The sequence below is a fragment of the Solea senegalensis genome, linkage group LG21 (genome assembly GCF_019176455.1).
Source record: "Solea senegalensis isolate Sse05_10M linkage group LG21, IFAPA_SoseM_1, whole genome shotgun sequence".
Classification (NCBI taxonomy): domain Eukaryota; kingdom Metazoa; phylum Chordata; class Actinopteri; order Pleuronectiformes; family Soleidae; genus Solea; species Solea senegalensis.
This window is the reverse complement of record NC_058040.1, coordinates 14,519,968-14,539,326: the sequence shown is the minus strand read 5'-3', so window position 1 is coordinate 14,539,326 and position 19,359 is coordinate 14,519,968. Positions and strand designations below refer to the sequence as shown.

Below are 19,359 nucleotides of genomic sequence, written 5' to 3'. Positions count from 1 at the left end.
CCTGACTGGCAACTTGATGCTTAGCTGATATCAGCCAAGATTGGACGTACACGCTGTTACACACTGTGTATTTGCATTAATGCAAATGTCAATAGACATCAAGAAATCGCAGAGGATAAATGCCAGTTATATGTCTGAAGTCATTTAGAAAACAGTGTCATTAGTCAACACAGCGGAATTCTGCTCAGTGCATGTTTGTGGTTAGAATTCTTATCAAAATCTTAAGCACATAAAAACATGACGTGTAGATTAAAGTGTATGCACTTTGACCTTTTAAACTAACAGTGTTCCTTAGGCTATGGACACACTTTTACGAGAATAAAGTCTAATCACAATCACCTAAACATGATTTAAGAGAATAATCGTTCATCATTATTGACAACAAATCCACGACAGGCAAACAAATGTTTTCAAATGTTAACTTTCATTTAAAAAGGACTAAACAGTCAGAAAGGAACTAGGATTGAGCTAACAGGACTGAATGTTGTGTTTTTATGTGTGCATTTAGTCACATAACATTTACTCAAAATAAATGAGAGTGCCTGTATTCATTTTAATAAAGTAACTATAATACAAACTCATTTCTCTTTTCTCTAAAAATGCAATAACAAGAAGAGTAGATGGTCAGTGTTTGTTGGGAAATTGTGAAAAAGTGAGTCAACTTTTCCACTGAGTCACTTTTTGTTTTAATTACACAATTTTGTGTAGTTGTTTGGGAATTGCTTTTACAGTTTAACACTGTGGAATGTTAGCCCATTCTTGCCGTGTACAAGATTGCACTGATTGGTTGATTGATTCTTCTCTTATTAAGTGTTTACATCAGTTCAGTCAGCAGGTCTGGGGCTGCAGACAGACCACTCAAGCACACACACACTGACTCAAGTGGAATGAGGCCCGACATTGCCCTGCTGAAGTAGACGTGAAGTTTCTGGTAAATGACATCGTCTTGACGGGAGCGTACTGCATGTCTCTCAATGGTACCTTCACAGAAATGCTGACCACTGTTGGTCCCATGCCGTCACACATTAATACCAGTCTGTTTTTTATTCATCTCTGGCACTTGATGTCCATTCCCCCCCACCCTCCCTCCCTCTAAATGGGACTCGCCTGACCACAGGACATGTTTCCAGTGTCTTTCGGTCCATCTCGGATGAGTTTTCATCCTGGAGAACTTGATGCAGCAGCGTGACAATGACTTTCCAGAGTATCCCGGCGCTCGTGCGGCTTTGTCCTGTCATGTTCTCATCTACTGCCTGAGAGTTCTAGGTTCACACACATTCAGCAGGAGTTTCCTTGAATTTCTTCACAATATTATGTACTAAAGATGGTAGCAGATCGACGTTGTTTGCAGTCTTTCATGAGCCCGCAAAGACTAAGCGTTTGGTCGGTGCTCTTTTTATAAACAAATTTCATACCCATGTCGCCAGTTAACCTGCTAATTGTCTTGCAAACGGTCCCAAATTGTTTTGAGTGTGATACAAACATCACACTCTATCTATTGAATATGAGTTTTAGAGTTATTACGACACAGAGGAATATCACACATGCAGGTCTTTTAGTTGGCATGTATAATCATATTAGAGCTGCAACCAACGATTATTTTCATCATCGATTAATCGGTTGGTCAGAAAACCTTAAATAATGTTGATCGGTGTTCATTCACTTTGAATGATTTCTTTGTTATCCAGAGCAAAGAAAAGAAGAAAATATTCATATTTAAGAAGCTTAAACAATTGTTTTAATCACGAATAAAGCTTCAAACCGATTAATCGATTATCAAAATAGCTGTCGATTCATTTAGTAATCGATTCATCGATTTAATCGTTTGAGCTCTAAATCATATCAAAGGTGATTAATGGGATTTGCTCTCGAGTAAAGACGAGGCCGACACAGGTCAACTGCTGGTGCTACGCAGTCATTTTTCTTTTTAACTGTGTTTAACTGTGAAACTGAGTGCAGCTTATATGAAGATGTGTAAGGACGACAGTGAAGATACTGCAGTGTCCTCTCGCACAAGGAGACCATCAGTCCAGGTTTCCAAGGCAGCAGCCTCACTCTTCTGCGACGTGCCCTATGATGCAGCTCCATCTGGTTACTTCTCACTAAACAGTCCACACCCCCCCCCATGCCCAACCTGTGCTCCGGGCTCTGTGCATCTGCAATTCTGACAGCTAGCATTGGCTTCACCTTGAGCCCGTGTATACGGCGCCTCCTACTAATCTGCTCCTGTCACTGCTGTGGGAATTCCTTGTCATCGCCCATAAGACTCGGCCATGCAGGGGCCCACCTGTGTGAACATAGCATTCTGTATGTAGTGACACACACACACACACACACACACACACACACACGCAGGTTTCTCAAATAGTTTTCTACCACAACAAAGTGACTTGTAAATAAGCGTGGGTTAGCCACTGACAGAAATAGGGCGGCGTACGGTTTGGGAACAGGAAGACTGGGCTTTTCGTGCTTGTGCTTCTGTTTTCACTACACATCTTTTTCTCTCTCTCTTTTTTTTATTTCTTTTTTGCTGGTAAATTCTCCCGAGCGGAGTCACGTATCTTATCTGAGCAGTAGGCTTGTCAGGGCTCTGCCACAGAGGTGAAGAACAGTTCAAAGACAGGCGGGGGAGGGCGGGAGTGTGGTGAGGGAACCACCACTGGTCCCGGGGATGGAAGTGGGACGGGATGGGCAGGAGTATTTTGGAGCACGGTGGCTCGAGTGTGAAATATGTAAGCCCTGCAGTGCCAGCTGTTTTCTATTCTTAGTGCCCGCTGGTGTTCCTGCGTGTGTGCAGGGCGATAGAAGGCTGAGTGGGTAAGGAGGATTGGCAGGAATGAGCCAGAGCTAGTAAGACCAAGCGTTTGCGATAGTTAGAGAGTTCACCAGTGAGCTGGCATATTAAGGGACAGACGTCTGTGCGCATGTAGCTGGTTAATGAATGTAGTGGAATAAAACGTACAGTGTTTGAGGTGGTACGTTTAAGGTTTACCTTGAAAATGTATGGCTCAGTACTTGAAGCTCTAGTGCATAACTTTAAATAATGAATGTCCGTTAGATACAAACTATTGCTCAAAGCATTCACACAACACTCCGTGCAGCTCTCTGTATTTGTCAGCATAGCAGTGCTTTAAATCTCGTGTCAGTGAAATTCCCATGCTGCACACAGGAAGTGGAGGAAGGAGGAAGCACAACAGCGTTGCACCAGCATAAGATGTCAGCAGCAGGTTGGATTACGGTTGAAGATGCCACAAGGCACCTGTGAAAAAATTCAGAAGTGGATGCTACTGCTAAAAAAAACCTGGATATTCAGCAGAATGAATGCAATCTTAAAAATAAAGTGACCGACAGCTGACAGTGTTTTGATAACGAGAGTGAGTCCCGTAGATTAACGCCACTCTCCCACCATCTGTGGTCAGAGATGTATGCACTGCCCTGGATTGTGACTCGAACTCTGAAGCCCGTTGTCTGGTCGGTGAATCCAGTGACAGGTTGCAAACAAAACTGCACTCGGTGATGCTGCAGGCAGGTCCATGTGTCATCCCAGGGGAGCCCCTGGCTTCACCCCGGGGGAGAACAGTTTGCCTTCTTTTCACCTGACTGCAGACACCATGACAAAGAGAATTTCCTCTAAGGAAGATATTGCCTCACTTGTAGCCGGGCAAATATTTTCCGCAAGCCAGACTGCTTTGCCAATATCATGGTTGGCTGGGATTCAATTGCAGTTAGAGCACACTTAGGTTAAAGGGTGTCTTTTAGCGATGCAAAAACCAAGGGAGAGAGGGAAAACGGCAGTGTCGTCTGCTGTGCTGTTGCAAATTCTAATTATCATGTGTTCGTGTTCCATTGCGGGGTTATCTGTGACCAATCAGACGGGCACTTGATGAGAACAAGCACATTATGTGCAGACTGTTGATTCACAGGCGTCGGTGGCGCATTGATTCTTCCCGTGCTGCCAAACAGCATCGTCTCTCATCGAGAATTAGGCAGACACCCGTGATTCTTCAGATTAAAATGTGTACAGCTCAATTGCTCTTCTGGCTTTTGCTGTAAAACAGATAGAGAGATACAGAATGGTAAGGTAGGGTGGTGAACGTGAGTGGGATTACATACAGTGGAACTGTGTGACGCGTGGGTGCCGAACGTGTAAGACGAGCAGAGGACGTCTCGTGTCACAGCTCTGATTGGCTGCCACTCCTAGTTTGTGAGCAAACATTGGATTACACACAGCAGCCAGGTGAGTTGCAGGCTGAAACCTGTTCAGGTGTGACCTATGGTGCTCTACCTGTGTCCAACATGTACGCACTTTCCACTCCTTCTTTGTAGATTATCTCAACAAAAAAAAAAGCCATGCTGATTTGTGTGGCGTTGTCATTTTATCTGAAATAGCATCCCAGTGGGCGAAAAACAAAATCAATGTAGGAAATTACAAGCCAAATTAGATATTTTCCCCAAAGAAGCTTATGCTCCATTTGCCCAATTTCGGGAACAATCAGACTATTAAGTACTTGTAAGCATTTGTGTAAGCCACCATGCAGTGCTAATTGTACAGCGACTGCGCTGATTCATCTTTTAAAAACATTCAACTCATTCTCTCAGCACAGCAACTCAGCAAGTGCAGCACCGTTGCTCACGCGTAGACTGCAGGTTTACGGCCACTTTTCCGGTCCCAGCAGAAAAGATCATAGTAGAATAAGAACCAATCAGGAAACTGTGTCATCATTTCCAAAGTCTCTGCTTCCTGTTTAGAACACAGACTGCGTATAGAAAGGGACAGAGAGTTGCAAAACTCACTTCCGTTGTTGTGAAGTCTCAAGATTTGTGATTTGACCAGTCACTTTTTCAAACCTGCACTTTCACAGACATCACCTGCACAATTATCCCTCGAGTGGGAGCATCATTTACAAAGCTGACATCATGTGCCATTTAAACAAGACCTGAAACTAGCAACTGAGACCATTAACTCCCAAGGACAATGTTTAGTGATGCTTTAAATTGAGTGAGAATTAGGCTGAGTTTCCCAGAGACGAGTTATTTTTGCCACCGGCGGAGTCGGGAGTGAAGAGTGGAGGGAGGTTCCACAGTGAGCTGAGCCGATGCGAGTCACGAGTGCGACACGGGCGCGACGCAGGAATCAAACCCAACCATGCCAAACTGCAGATCAGTTAAAAAGACATTGTTAACATGCGTTAATCTCCAACATTTAGCAAGGCAATTTCTAAAAGCTTAATATTTAACAGAAGAGTCTGGTGTATTTAGCGACAGCACTGCTGAAAGCCGGCGATCGTGAGCCAAATCACAACCCGTTCCACCAGATTTTAGTTCAGTGACTGTGTCAGACAGAGTCTGTGCTCTGGTCATGCAGGAAGTACTACACTGATCTTTTTAATTACCTGATTCTAATGATTCGGATGTTGAGCGTAGAGTCGAGCCGTAGCTACAGCTGCATAGTGTAAAAGGGCCATAAGTGACCTTCGTCCTGTTGGACGTTGCAAGATCTCTTCAATCACACAGTCAGCAAATTGGTTTTTATTATTCCTATCTGGTTTTTCTTTGCAGAGAATGAACTATTTGCCTTCCCATGTGTAAATGTGCCATAAAACCTCTGGACACTATTGTACAGCAGCATCTTTGCTGCCTTCTGGGCTTGGCAGCACCTAAGACGATTGGTTTGAAGGACTATGCTGTCTTGTGTTCTCTAGCACTGATCTAACACGGGTTGATAAATCAGGCTATGAAAACTTGAGCGCCTCGTAACCCCAGCACTTCTTGTTTGGTGACGCATGTATGACACCCTTGATGATATCGTAAGCCAAATTTGAACTGATGAGTTCCAGCTGTGAAGGGACTCGCGGAGCCTCGTGCAGGACAGACGGCCTTTGGAGACACAGACTTAAAGTTGGCCTACGCCGATTCTAGAGTAGGAAATCAGAAACTGCTCCAAATGTTATGTTTCCATTCCAACCCTGGAGACAGAAATCTCAAAAAATTGAATACCCTCCTGAATTCCAACAGATGTTGTATGTTGCCTAGCAACTGTTTTTTACTTCACTCTCTGTTTTCTTTGTGATTCTTGGGTTTTTCTCTGTCTTTGTCTGTGTCTCTCTCATTTCTCCTCCCCTGTGGGTTTTCACAGTTTAATTAAATTACATCAGAGACACTCGTAAAGCGGAGAGTGTTTTATTTATTTGCATGTTAATAATTTAGGCTAAGCAGGGCCACTGCTGTGGCTTGTCCCTTAATGCTGTAAGAGCAACCTGACGCTGCAGCTTTGTGTTGTCTTATTTGCCAAATTGCCGGGGATCTCGACGGCTTTTTTAAATGTATTTATTTATTTATTTATTTTATTCTATGCGGCGGTGCGACTGCTGTTCTTATTGGTCGAGCACTGCTGTTGTCTCCCGCCTCATGCCTCTCTTTGTGTCAGGTGAGAAGTCATGGCTTGATGGAGGCTTTCTGTGGTGTGATTGGCAGGTCTATCCGTCACTCAGCCCTGGGGACTCTCGCTGCTCTAATTAGGTCGCTTGGCTTGCTCACCTCCCAGGGCTGGATGCTACAGCAGAACACAGATCAAATGACGGTCCCTTGTTTTGTCGGGACGTAAAGGTGGCAGCAGAAGGCAGAGAAAAAGCATCTGTTTAGTGTCTGCAGCCCCAGAGGCCTTCTCTCTACACCTGTTTAGTGCTTTTGTGTCGCTCCTGCTCCCTCACAAGTGCAGTAATGTGCATCGCTCTTCATTTGTGGTGTAAAATGCCAGAGGGGAGCATGACTCCTTGTGGGTTAATTTGATTTCGGTGGGTTAATTGATGAAGGGGGAGTTGTTGCCTGTTCTGATTTCTGCCACTGGCTCCTCTAACTGGTGCCCGCTGACGTCGAAGCACAGCCAACCGACCTGCAGCACGTTGTCTTTGTCTATAATTCTTTCTCATGCTTGATTTTTCATCAAAACATGCTTCACTGTTGCTGCTCTGATGCGTTCAAGGAAGAGCCCATTAAAGTTGTATTTCACTCATGGTTGATTTGGTGCTACCATGGTTACTGTGGTAACGTCAAGTGTGGTTTAATGCTGTGGCCGACACTTGCAGCTGAGCAGCTACTCGGTTAGAAACTGGTGCTGGATCCATCCACTTTTTTTTTTTTTTGAAAAAGCAAGTCCAGTCCATATTTCCATTACTTTGTATTATGAAGCACAATGTTATGAGCTTGTAGCTTAGGTACAAGTTAATTATTCATGTAAAACCGATCTGCTGATCCTGGTCGTGGCGTTACCCATAAGAATTTGAACTCCAGCCTCTCGAATCACAAGTTGGCAGGTCGTACAGAGACGTCACCTGCAACCAAACTTCTACTGATGAGAACAGCTGTGTTCTGTACTTTCTCCTCTATTTTCCAAGCGAATGAGACTTGTTCAGAAAAAGGTTACCTGTTCTTCTAAATCAAATAAGAAAAAGGCTCCTTTTCCCATAGACTTCCATTCAAATTGAGTTATTTTTTTTGCAATCAGCAGATTTGCCCCCCTGGTGGGTAATTCAATATATCAGTACTTCCTGACTGACTTTTAAAACAAGATTAAGGTCAGTGCCAAGCACGGGGACAAATGCATTTAGTTTTCTTTGACTGTTTCAGATCAAATCCCCCCTGTGCTTTGACCACTTCTAGTACGGCTGATATCAATGAGATCAATGCCTGATAAGACGTTCATTCATTATTTCCTGTATTATTACTGCATAGAATTGCATCATTTGTACTGTGTGTTAAATATCAATCACTCAGAAATTCTTATCACAAATACCATGAAGGACTGATTCTATTATATGTGTCGGATAAATATCAGCGGTATCTTAAGACTCCAAGGGATCTGAACACAACCCAGCTATTGGCAGATTGTCAAGAGTCTAAACAGATGTGACGTTGATGAGGAAGCTATATGCCACTCTGACAGAGTAAGTGTTTCACTTGTGCCAGAGTAGGTAAAACTGCTGATACAAGCTCTCGCGCTCTCTCGCTCAGTTGCCTTAAGTGCCTCCTTTGTGAGACAATCAGGCTGCGAGCCTCTTACAATGTTGTTAGATTCCTAAAGAAGTGGAATCCCTCTCATATGGAGCTTTTATATATATACACACACATATATATATACACACACATATCTATAATGTCTGAGTTCATGTTTGGAGAAAGGACACAGAAGTGTGTGTTTGTGTGTTCCAGGTTTTACTCATGTTGACGGGACCTAAATCTGTTACCACAGTCATTTGATAAGAGTTGTCTTCCCTTATAGGGACAAAAATCAAGTCCCCATGACATAAACTATTATTTTAATGTGAAGACATGTTGTACAGGTCAGGCTGATGTTAGGATTAGGGTTAAGGTTAGGATTAGGCCAGTTGTAGTAGTTATGTTTAAGGTGAGAGAAAATCTCCAGGAAATGAATGTAAGTCATTGTGATGTCCTCTGAGGTGATGGAAACCAGACGGTGTGTGTGTGTGTCTGTGTGTGTGTGTGTGTTTTTCCTACATACGTAGAAGCACAGCACAAACATGCATTCAGCTGCATGCTGGGAGGTTCAAAAGGTCCATTCAGAAGTTTTTTGGGAAAGAGCAGGAGGAGAAAAATATGTTCAGTCTGCTGAGTGCATGTCAAGTGTTTCCCTTTCAGTCGTGTTATCTCAGTAATAGAGGTTTCCGCAGCATTGTAACGCTCCTGGGCTTTTTTCTTTTTTTTACAACATAAAGCATGTACACTGTATATATATATATATATATATATATATATATATATATATATATATATATATACATATATGTGTGTGTGTGTGTGTGTGTCTGTTGGACTTGCTGTATGGCCAGCGTTTTCAATCCCAGGAAATGGGATCCTCTTCTCTGCATTTATCACACGGGGTTGGATGTTATCTACTGGTGTTTGTTTTGAGCCGCGTCTGCTAAAGATTAATACTCTGACTTCCATATTTCCTCTTGATTGCGAGCACATGTCTGGTGTCCTGGGGTTGACCTTTTGTTTGGGATACAGAGCTGCTGCCCACCGTGCTATCAATTCATGGGGGCTACGTTCCAACTCTTAGTCTTACATTCAAGTGTTTTTCAATCAATTTTCAATAATACAGCAAATCAATCCGCGTGAGAGAAGCACACTTTTTTTTTTTTTTTTTTAAATGCCAGCTGAAAAGAGGGATTTTAATGGAATATGTGAAAACTGGGGCAATCTTCTGCATCCTCTGTGCTGGCACAAAACAATTCTGGAAACATATGGTTAGCCATTATTTCTTCTCTGTTTACTAGACAAGAAGACATAAAGAGTGGAATAAAAAATGAGTGAGGGAGCGAGAGTGAGAGAGTGTGCGAGATAGTCCTGGGTGTATTCAGTCGGCATCCCTGACAGTGAGAGCGCTGAGAGATGAGACAGAGAGTGGAGACGAGAAAGATAATAGAGGTGAGGGTAAGGTCAACGCTTTGGTCGGTTTCAGCAATGGAAGGAAAAACTTTTGTTTCTGGCCCCGCACTCAATCAGAAATTGAAGCAGCCAACCTCCAGAACAAGGGACTCAGGAGAAGCACCAGGTTTATTGACAGAGAAACAAAATCCACCGTCTTTCCCTTGACCCCGTTGCCTTTTTACCCCCGTGGTAGTTTTTAAAATAGACTGAGGCTGCAGCCTAGAATAATCGTTGATTTACTCTTTCGTATTGACGGGGAACTTTCTGCTGGATACATATTTGCTCTGCCCTTTATCTGGGGAGTGTACATATTTACCACCTAAGACACCGTTATGCCGGCTTCACACTTTGGGCATTTGGTAAATGTGTTTAAAAACATCACAATATGCCACCCTACAATACTGTGGCAGTCAGTGCATGGTATAATTTATCCTCTTGTCTTAAAAAGCTCAACATAGTTAACAATTATTAATTATCATTCATCAAGCCTTAGAACGCAGAGTAATTACTATGTTAAAACATGGATACAGAGGCTATAAGAAAGTGTGATATAATGTAGTGTCATGTCCTTTTTTTTTACAGTTCACGGTTCAAAGACCGCCCCGGCTCGTTTTTGTGAAGGAAAAAATAAAATTAAAAACTGTCCATCTGTGTGACTTCTGCACAATTATCGCTAATTATTATTGAGGAAAAAAACCTGCGATATAAAATGAACCATACGTTTGACACAACAACACATAAAAAGGTGCAAAAGCGTGTCGTGTGAGCACTGACGGTTAAATATGATAATTGGCTGTTTGTTATTGATGTGATATAAATATGACCTCGGAAGGCAGATAGTGATAGAGCTGAGAGATTGAAGGTGAGGACGTGTAGCCCTAATAAAGAGGCGCACACACACACACACACACACACACACACAATCAAATGCACACATAAATATGGATGCATGTGCACACGCAGGGCAAGGACAACCGCTAAGGTGTCATCACTGAGAAGTTATCTTGTCATAAGCTTGGAATTATATCAGCCTCCCGGTGGACGTGCTGTACGTGCGTGTTTTTGGGAGCATTTATTTATTTTTTTTTTAATCTTCGCATTGTTGCGCGTGTGCACGCGTGTGTGTGTGTGCAGACATGCTTTGGGATCTGCCTGCGAGCATGTGAGTGTCTTCCTCCTGCAACACAAGAGTTCAGCAGGGTGTTGTGTCAGTGCTTTCTTCTCTCGCCACACCTGATGTGTTTCAAGCTCGTGAAAAAAAATAAAAATACACTGGGCCGGGACGCACACATTTTGGGGATACCAATTAAGTTTGCTAAACAGCCTTTTCCCTTTAAGATTTATGTGCGCACGTGCATAAAATGTAGTTGTGATTCACGTGTCAAACTGCCAGATAACATTGTACGCACACTTTTGCTCTCGTCACAACTTATATTTTGGTCACTTTGGCGTCTTTTAAAAAACTGGGTTCCACATAAAACGTTTTGGGAAACACAGCTCGAGTGCGTTACGTCGCCAGAAAATACAGCTGCTTGTCGGAGGCGTACAGTATTTTATCTCGGGCCATATTTCTGCACTAAAACACTTTTACCTGCACTCATAAATGTGTTGGGCTTCTAAATGTTTGAAACTCACTCGACAGAACAATATATTTGCAGCCGGAGTTGTTTTCTCAAACGTTTTCTGTTCTGATTTTAAATCTAACGATAATAACGTGGACAGACAAGGACTTTCTTTTGCGTACTTATGAATTCTTCAGGAACATGCTCAACACGTGGCTCCTTAACCATTCCACAAATAGTCGTCCTTTTTTTTTTTAATCTCAATGCCAATTATAGAATGCTGACGTTTGCAAAAAAACCTAAGTAAACAAAAGCAGATCAGAAAAACGATGTGATTTTTGACCGATCACTTCCACCAGAAAGCACGTGTGGCATTTCAAAGCAAATCACTGGACTGCCTTCAGTGTGAATACATTGAGTGACACTGTATCCTCCTCATCTCCGCCTCTCGGCTCCCGATTCAGTAGCGGCAGACAGATGTGTCAAACACTGAAGGAACTTTTGACATTGACTGGGAGTGACGAGGCATTGCAAGCAGATGTCTTCCTCTTTGCTTTGGGAGAAACGGCATCCTTGACCTTGTCATGGCTAATTTTAGGGCTCGGCTTATCACAGCGCCAGTGTTTATATCTCCCATTGCACACACACGCTCTGTGTGTGTGTGTGTGCTTGTAATTATGGCTGCGTTCTGTGGCTGGGATGTTCCTGGGGTCATGCTCATACCTCAGAGTGCACTCGCTCATACAGTAAGATGCTGCATCGCTGTGGTGCAATGTACATGTCTGCGTTTGGCATTCCTGCTACACTTCCATGCACACGCTGAAAAGACACACACACACACACTTAAAATCACCTCTTTTTCTTTGTTCACCCCAAAGTGACTCTTCAGGCTTTCAGCAACGTCTCCTCATTTCTTCATGTAAAAATAGTTCCCCCTTTGTTTGACGATGGTCAACCATGTGATCAAATTTTTTTTTTCATGTGTCTCCTGATGAAGACAAGTAAAAGGACTGTATTTGTAAAGCGCTTTCCTACTCTTGATGAAGTATAGGCTGATATGATACGCAGTGTCTCAGTAGTGTCAGTATCTGACTGATACTGGTCTTCACTGTGCACTGTGACTGTAAAAATGTAAATACAAATCAGTCATTTTGTGAGCTCTTTATTTCTTCTTTAAGGGAGAAGAATATTTGTGACACAGTTGGAGAGTTATGTCGTTGAAATAGCTAGAACTTGATTGTTTTAAATGTCTCAGTGACTGTATCGGACTGATATCATCGGTCCCCTACTCTTGATGACCACTCAAAGCTGCTTCACGCTACAGTTGTGCAATTCACACACGGATATGTAGACTAGTGGAGCCCGGAATCAAACCCTCGACCTTCCAATTGAAAGACGGCTTGGGCGGAACATAGTTGTCAAATTGAAACTGGAATTTGAAACAGTACAATTAGTAAATGGCGAAGACCTCAAATGAAGATATAAGTTAGATAGCACCTTGATGACATGAGTTTGTTTTGTTTCATTTCTTTTCACAATTGTCCTATATTTGATTGAGCTATGTTTTCAAAGCAATTCTTATCTTCATCAGTCACGCTGTTCTGGACGCCTCTGTTTGTTTACACTCCGCCTTGTCTGTCGATGATGTCACAGTATGAATTTCTGACTCTCATAACTGGGTGAACACAGTCGTGGGAGGGACGTGTGATGCTCCCTCCTCTACACCACCCTGTCTGCGAAATATTTGGACACAAACAAACATGAAAAGTTTCCTGAGGCATAGAACATACTACACGAGCCTCACCGGGTCGCTGATGTTTTCACTTCATGTCTTTGAATGTTTACTGTCTCTCTCTCTCTCTCTGGTGGCGTCAGAGTCGTTTACCTTTCTGCGGCTCGTCACTGAATGTGTCGTAGCACACGGGCTCCGCGCCCAAGTGTGCCATAGGCAACATAAACACCTTTCATCCCATCAGATTAAACGAAGGAGAAGTCAGTTGCTGGGCTGGAATGCAGCCACTGAACCCGACCCTATTTCCTCTCCTCATGTCTCTCTCGCTCTTTGTAGCTCCCTCTATATTTCAATGCTGTCTCTCCCGTAGTACTTCATTCTCCGTATTTCACTCAAGGCCATCCTTTATGTCTCGCTGTGACTCTCCACCTCTCCACGAGACTTACACACACACACACTTTATCGTGTCTTTACAGAGGCGTTTGAGTGACGGCATCAGTTAAATAAGGTTATAACGGCACCGCAGAGACACATTTAACGTGCGTGGACGTTTACACGAGGATCGAAAATATGACTTCATGGGACAGTGTGTACTGCAGCTATTGATCGGAACCGCGTTGTCTGATGAGCTCTTTCGTGTAAAACACAATATCTTTGTACGCTGCGCCTTGTGGTTAACACCGTGTTGTTGTATTATGGATTTGAGTTGTTTAATTTTTCAATAAAATACAGCTGAAATGCTTCTTTAAAAGCTCTTATTATTTAGCAACGCACCATGATAAATGATGTAAATGGTCATGACTAATGATCCAAAACATTGTCACTCAAATATATTCAACTTACACCATTAAAGAGCTGATAAAAAACAGCGAATCCTCACTTAATAAAATGAATAATTAAACGTTTATAAATAAAATGAAACATTTTCCACTGATTGACCTGTCGTGAGCTTTCAAGTTAATCATGTTTGTACTGTTTCACAGTTATTGCACAAAGCGAGCGACGTCGTATTACCTGCCACCGTGTCTTAATGATCATTCTCTTGTCTCCCACAGGCGGAGTTGACGGGCATTAAATGGCGTTGCTACAGCTTCCGCAGTGGCGGGGAGTACGGGCCGGTGATCTCGGCCCCGGCCCAGGACGACCCGGTCCTGCGCAGCTTCATGCGCTGCGTGCAGGCCAACCTGCTGTGCGTGTGGCGGCGCAAGATCAAGCCCGACGCCAAGGAGCTGTGGATCTTCTGGTGGGGCGAGGAGCCCAACCTCTCTGATGTGATTCATCATGAGCTGGAAGGTGAGAAACAGCGAGCGATAAGGGCCCAGTGTGGCAAATCTCCTCTATCCATCTCCATTATTTTTCCATTTCATCGGTCTTCACTTCAGCCTCTGTTTATACACTGAAAGTTCAGGTTACAGGGCTTTTACAGACAATATAATTTTATGGCGGATTTTTATGTCGCGTTGGATTTTTTCGAGACTGGGGAATGATTATGTTGGAATATGGTTTTAGCGGATTCTATGTAAGACGTGCTGCGGAGTGGTGAAATATGTGTCGTGTGTTACAGCTGGATGTAAAACACGTATTTGCACTGGAGTTTTGTAGTGAAGCCTGTGTATGTGCTGTGTAGAATAGAGCAGAGTCTGCATATTCAGGCTTGTTTGTTTAAATTGTGTATGTACATTGATCTGTTTGCTGTGCAGACCTTTATGTGAGCCTCATATAGCATAAATGTGTTTGCTTTGCACTCCAAGTGTTTATTATGCGCTGCTTCGGGACTATCACTATAGGGTAAAGCCCACAGTGTAGTGTCGTGTAGATTGTTCTGCCATTATTTAGCGGGTTTGTGTGTGTGTGTGAAAATGACACCGAGGTATCACACTTGAGAGACTGCCACTGTCAGCACTATTGTCTCTATTTATAGAAACATTTGCATTATCCCGCCGCGCACGTGTGTCGAAGTCTAACATATCGACTAAGCCTCGGGACGACGCGGAGAGGAGGAAACAGCAGAGGGATTATATCATCTTTGGTTTGACGGAACAAAAGTCGGGAGGAAAGAAATAAAAAAGGCAGGAATATTGGATGGAGTGGTTGAAGTGACAGTGGGAATTTCAGTCTACAGGTACCTGTTAAAGCTGACTTGATGTGAAAAGGCCTTTCAAGCATCGCGGTAGCCATTGAGCAGATGTTCTAGCTGTTGTCGGGGAGAGTCACAAGCACTTGAGAGAAATACCCTGCACTGGTCCGTCGAGATATGTCTGCATCATTAACACGGAGATAAACGTCTCCCCTGCGTTTCTTCTAGTTCAGAGGTTTTTGAAACCCCCTCCACTGTTTGCTCCGATGGTATTTTCAATGTGTTTTTCGGTGCTTTTATTTCACTTGTAATTAACGATTGTGTACGGACGTTCAGAGCCCTTGTCGTATGTAGCAGTGTGACATTTAAGCGTTACTGTACCAATGTGCAAAGGTGCTATCGGCAGCCTAAGCCATTAATTATGCCTCCATTAGAGAAGCACACAAAGTTTAATACTGTAATCTTAGTCCACTTGATTACACTCTGTAGCTATTGATTCATTTTGAAGGGCTCGTGCTAGTGTAAAGATTTTGCAATTTTTTTCCCCTACACTTTAAATCCACAACAGAGATGCTCTCTGCTTAATGAGGTGTTAATAAAATCTTTGTTTTTAAGTCTAAATGTTATAAATATGTAATGACAAGTTGTCAGTTAAAGCAAAAAGATGTCAGCATTTTTTTTTAAGGAATACACTTAAAAGAAATCAGTGTGGCTGCTCAGAATGAAGGTAACAATTGATTATTTCCCTCATTGATTTTTTTGAAGCATTATGTAATTGCTTTATAAAATGTCAGAAAACTGTAATCTATGTGTTGTCTGAAGCCTGACAATATGAAAATGCAGTTTGAGGAAACTGGTTAAGTTACAATTATCACTTTCACTTACTAAAAAAAGAATTGTACTTACTGAATCTCACTTGTTATACTCTTTATCCATCAGTATTCATTTAAAATGACACTGGCCAGGTACAAAGAGCTGCTATGAGTTTTTAGGGAGGATTAAACTAACACTCACACAGATGCTGCCTGCAATTATGATAATAAGAATTCTTTACTGATACAAACTCTTCCATGTTCCCCCCAGTACACTTCTTCTTAATAAGTGCTGAGAATAGCACTCAGAGTGTGAGAAGGAGTTAATAATCCTTCATTAAGTTGAGATGGATTTCCTCCCAATTGGAAGCGGGGGAATATCACAAAGGGAATATCACTGTTTTACCAAGTGTTAAAGAGCTACACGCACCTACATTTCTATTCACTGTGGGAATGTTTTATGTGTTAGATTTCTCTCTACAGCACTTCTCACGCTGCCATGTTGTCACACCTCTTTTTTTTATTTTCTCTCTCTCACTCTCACTTGTCAGACTGTCCATGAGAGTTCTTGAAATCCTTGCTCTCCTTGTTTTCTGGACTAGGCTGTATAGATTTTATGATGCCACTTGACCACATATTGATGGGAAACGGTTCTGTACTTATATCTGACCCATAAAAGACTTGGCATATCCCTTTGACGGTAATAAAACAAATGATTAACTCTCCAGCAAAAAAAAAGGAAAGAAAGAAAGAAGGGAAATTACTCAGAACCCTCCTGTCTCGGTGCAGTGTCAAATTTGGACGTGGAGTGAGAAGAATAGAAGAACAGCATAAAGCATAAAGAACGCAGAGAAAGGTGCACCGATGACAGTGCAGCACGTTATTATCATGTGTTCTATTTATTATCCTCTTCACAGCACATATGATTACTGTAATAATAACAAATCATGCATTATTTTGGAAATGTGTTCAATTATACTGTAGCTCCAGCCTGGATTTTCAGACAGTATTTGCTGTGTCATGCTTACAAAAAAAAAAGAAAAGAAAAAAAAAGGATGTTGCTTCACATCCTTCACACAACAATTAAAAAAAACCCAAAAAGACTAAGAATACAGTTTGAAAAAGTAAAACTGCTTATGTATGGTCCACTTCAACACATAGTCACACAAATGAAGTTAACCTTGAACCTAATCCAACATCACTAGCGTCCATTTTAACAAGCCTCAAAACAGAACTCATGTGATGATTCAGGTACTCTGGGCATGTGCACATACTGCTGTAAATAGGAAGTTGATTTCCTACATCTGCATTTTTGCACATCGATACTAAAATGCAGCCCCTGGAGTTTTTCAAATCAAATCAGGGTCAGCAGTGGTTTTAACTCCTCTGTTTTTTTTGGGGCTTTAAAGTGTGTGTGTGTGTGTAGTGCGGACAACACGTGTATCTGCAGCAGAATGTATGTGTTTTTAAATGAAAGTAGTGTCGTATGAATATAGCCTTAAAAAGAAATGACACAGAAAATGTACGCAGGACATTTACTGAGTCACTCAACCAAAGTGTCGGTGAAAACCCTTTAACAACTTCCTCCATTATAATGCAATTCAAATGGTGAGAGAGTATTTATTTAGCTGCAGTTAGGAGTCACATTACACTTGTTCACACTTGTGTGGTGGCACTGCGACGCTGCATTATATCCACGAGTGGTGCTGGAAGAGAAAAAACTAAAGATGGAGTAGCGTGTTTGGTTAGGTTGATGAAGGGAAAAGATAAAGATTCAGTGTGTTGACGTGCTAAAAGTCTAAGACAACAATTTAGTTTTCTTATTGTTATGTAAACAAGTAAGTCTGACTAAAATCGAGCCCGTCTTAATTGGATAATCCAATCCAATCCAAATTTATTTATAAAGCACTTTCAAAAAACAAGTGGACACAGCTGAAACAAAGTGCTGTACATCAGCGATAAATAACACAAATACAAATGTGTGACCTAATAGACCTAAGAACAAACAATGAAAGTTACAATAAAATACTGTAGAAAGTATAAATATAACACAAATGAACAAGTCATACAATAAAACTATAAAAAGGAGAAAAACCAACGTCTCAAACTGAGTCGCAAGCCAAACAGTAAAAAGACTATGCAATTCATAGTCCGGCTACTCCTGCATGTATACGCTTAGTCGGACTGGAGTCAGACTTGGGGTTCTGTACGTATTCAATACGCACCACCTTATAGAGTGATACAGCGCCACCTACGGAGGCGGAGTCAGACGTACACGGTGATACACAAAGTTATCCGGTCTTAGTCAGACTACGGCCTCAGCTTTGATTAAAGTGTGAACGTGAACGTACTGAGCGTGACTGGTTTGTAGCCTCTGCTGTACACAATTACAAGCTCATCCTGTTATACAGACTAACGCCTCCAATGCGCTGACTGTCCCATGAACTCCTCACATTTCACTAGCACCTATTTGCCCATTGAAACTGAGCGGACAGGGCAGATTTGTGTTCTTCCAGGACGATCATGGAACTATTTGTCGGCAGAGATGGACAAACGAAAACAGATCTAGCGCAGAAGTATGACGGCCGGCCGTGGTGAAGTCGTGAATCACACTGTGTGATTGGAGTGTAAAAGTGTTGAACGTGAATGTCTTGGTATTGTTAGAAGGTGATGAATCATTGTGCCAGAGCTAAAGTTTAAATAAATCATGCCTTTGAGGTGGTGCCAGCAGCATGAGCAGAGATGATCTAGTGTTACCTCTCTGCCGCTCTTACACCGCACTCCACCGCTCCCTTATATTTTCTTTGGTTCGGCGACAAGTGTTTTAACATGATGTTTAACACATGGGAGTTTGCTTTCTTAAAATCTAATGGTGCCGGCCTCTAATGTACTGTATACAGCATATTAAATCAGAGTCTGAGCAGAGTGCTGTTTGCGAGCTAACAGGATTAATGCGTTGAATGGACTGAGTCATCAGCATGTTGCATGAACAGCCGGAGAGAGAGTGACATATTCTGGACATGACTCATAAATATGAATACACACTAACACACAAGCTGTCATGTACAGACACATACAGTATACACACACACGCAGATTAAAGCTCATACACAAATAAAAACATGATATGAACCGTGTGAGACACTAGTGAAGAGTCACATACGTATAGCATCAGCAGATTTCCATAGGAAGACACTTGTCAGCACTCACACACACACACTGGAACTTGTGAAAGGAACACAAATGCATTTCATAAACTGCACACTCCTTTAAAAACGCGAGTAATCAGTTTAATTAGATCCAACACATTTGCCTTTTAAAATTATGTTGATGCAATTATTGAAAAATACCTGCCAGACCAAAACCAAAGCATTTCACTCAACGTGTCATTTATCGCTTTTCAGTGACAACTGTGAAGTAAGCAAGAAGTGAATTATTTATCGGCTTGTTGGAGCCGATAAATAATTGAAGTGTACATGAAGTGTAAACAGATGCTTCAAGGTCTGTGTGGTGCTTGAGTGAGGGCGATGCAGCAGGATGAGGGGCAGCTGTACACGGAAACTTTGGTTGGAAGTTAAGGGGTTTCTGTTTCTGAGAGTTGAATGACTCACAAAGAGAGACAAATTATAGCCTACTCCAACGCTCAAAGTAAATATAATTTTTTTTTGTTTTAAATAGACAAAAATATATCCTACCCATAAGTTTTGTCAATGATTTGTAGTTAAT

General features: G+C 42.1%; 1 protein-coding gene across 4 annotated transcripts in view; it reads left to right on the top strand.

The window, feature by feature from the left end:
- LOC122787070 (mediator of RNA polymerase II transcription subunit 13-like) overlaps positions 1–19,359 on the top strand; it is a 74,167-nt gene that overhangs the window by 5,956 nt on the left and 48,852 nt on the right. For all 4 annotated transcript variants that reach the window (XM_044053635.1, XM_044053636.1, XM_044053634.1 and 1 more), the window contains exon 2: positions 13,800–14,037. In XM_044053635.1, the coding sequence (XP_043909570.1) occupies positions 13,800–14,037 (238 nt within the window). The remainder of the gene's footprint in view (positions 1–13,799; positions 14,038–19,359) is intronic.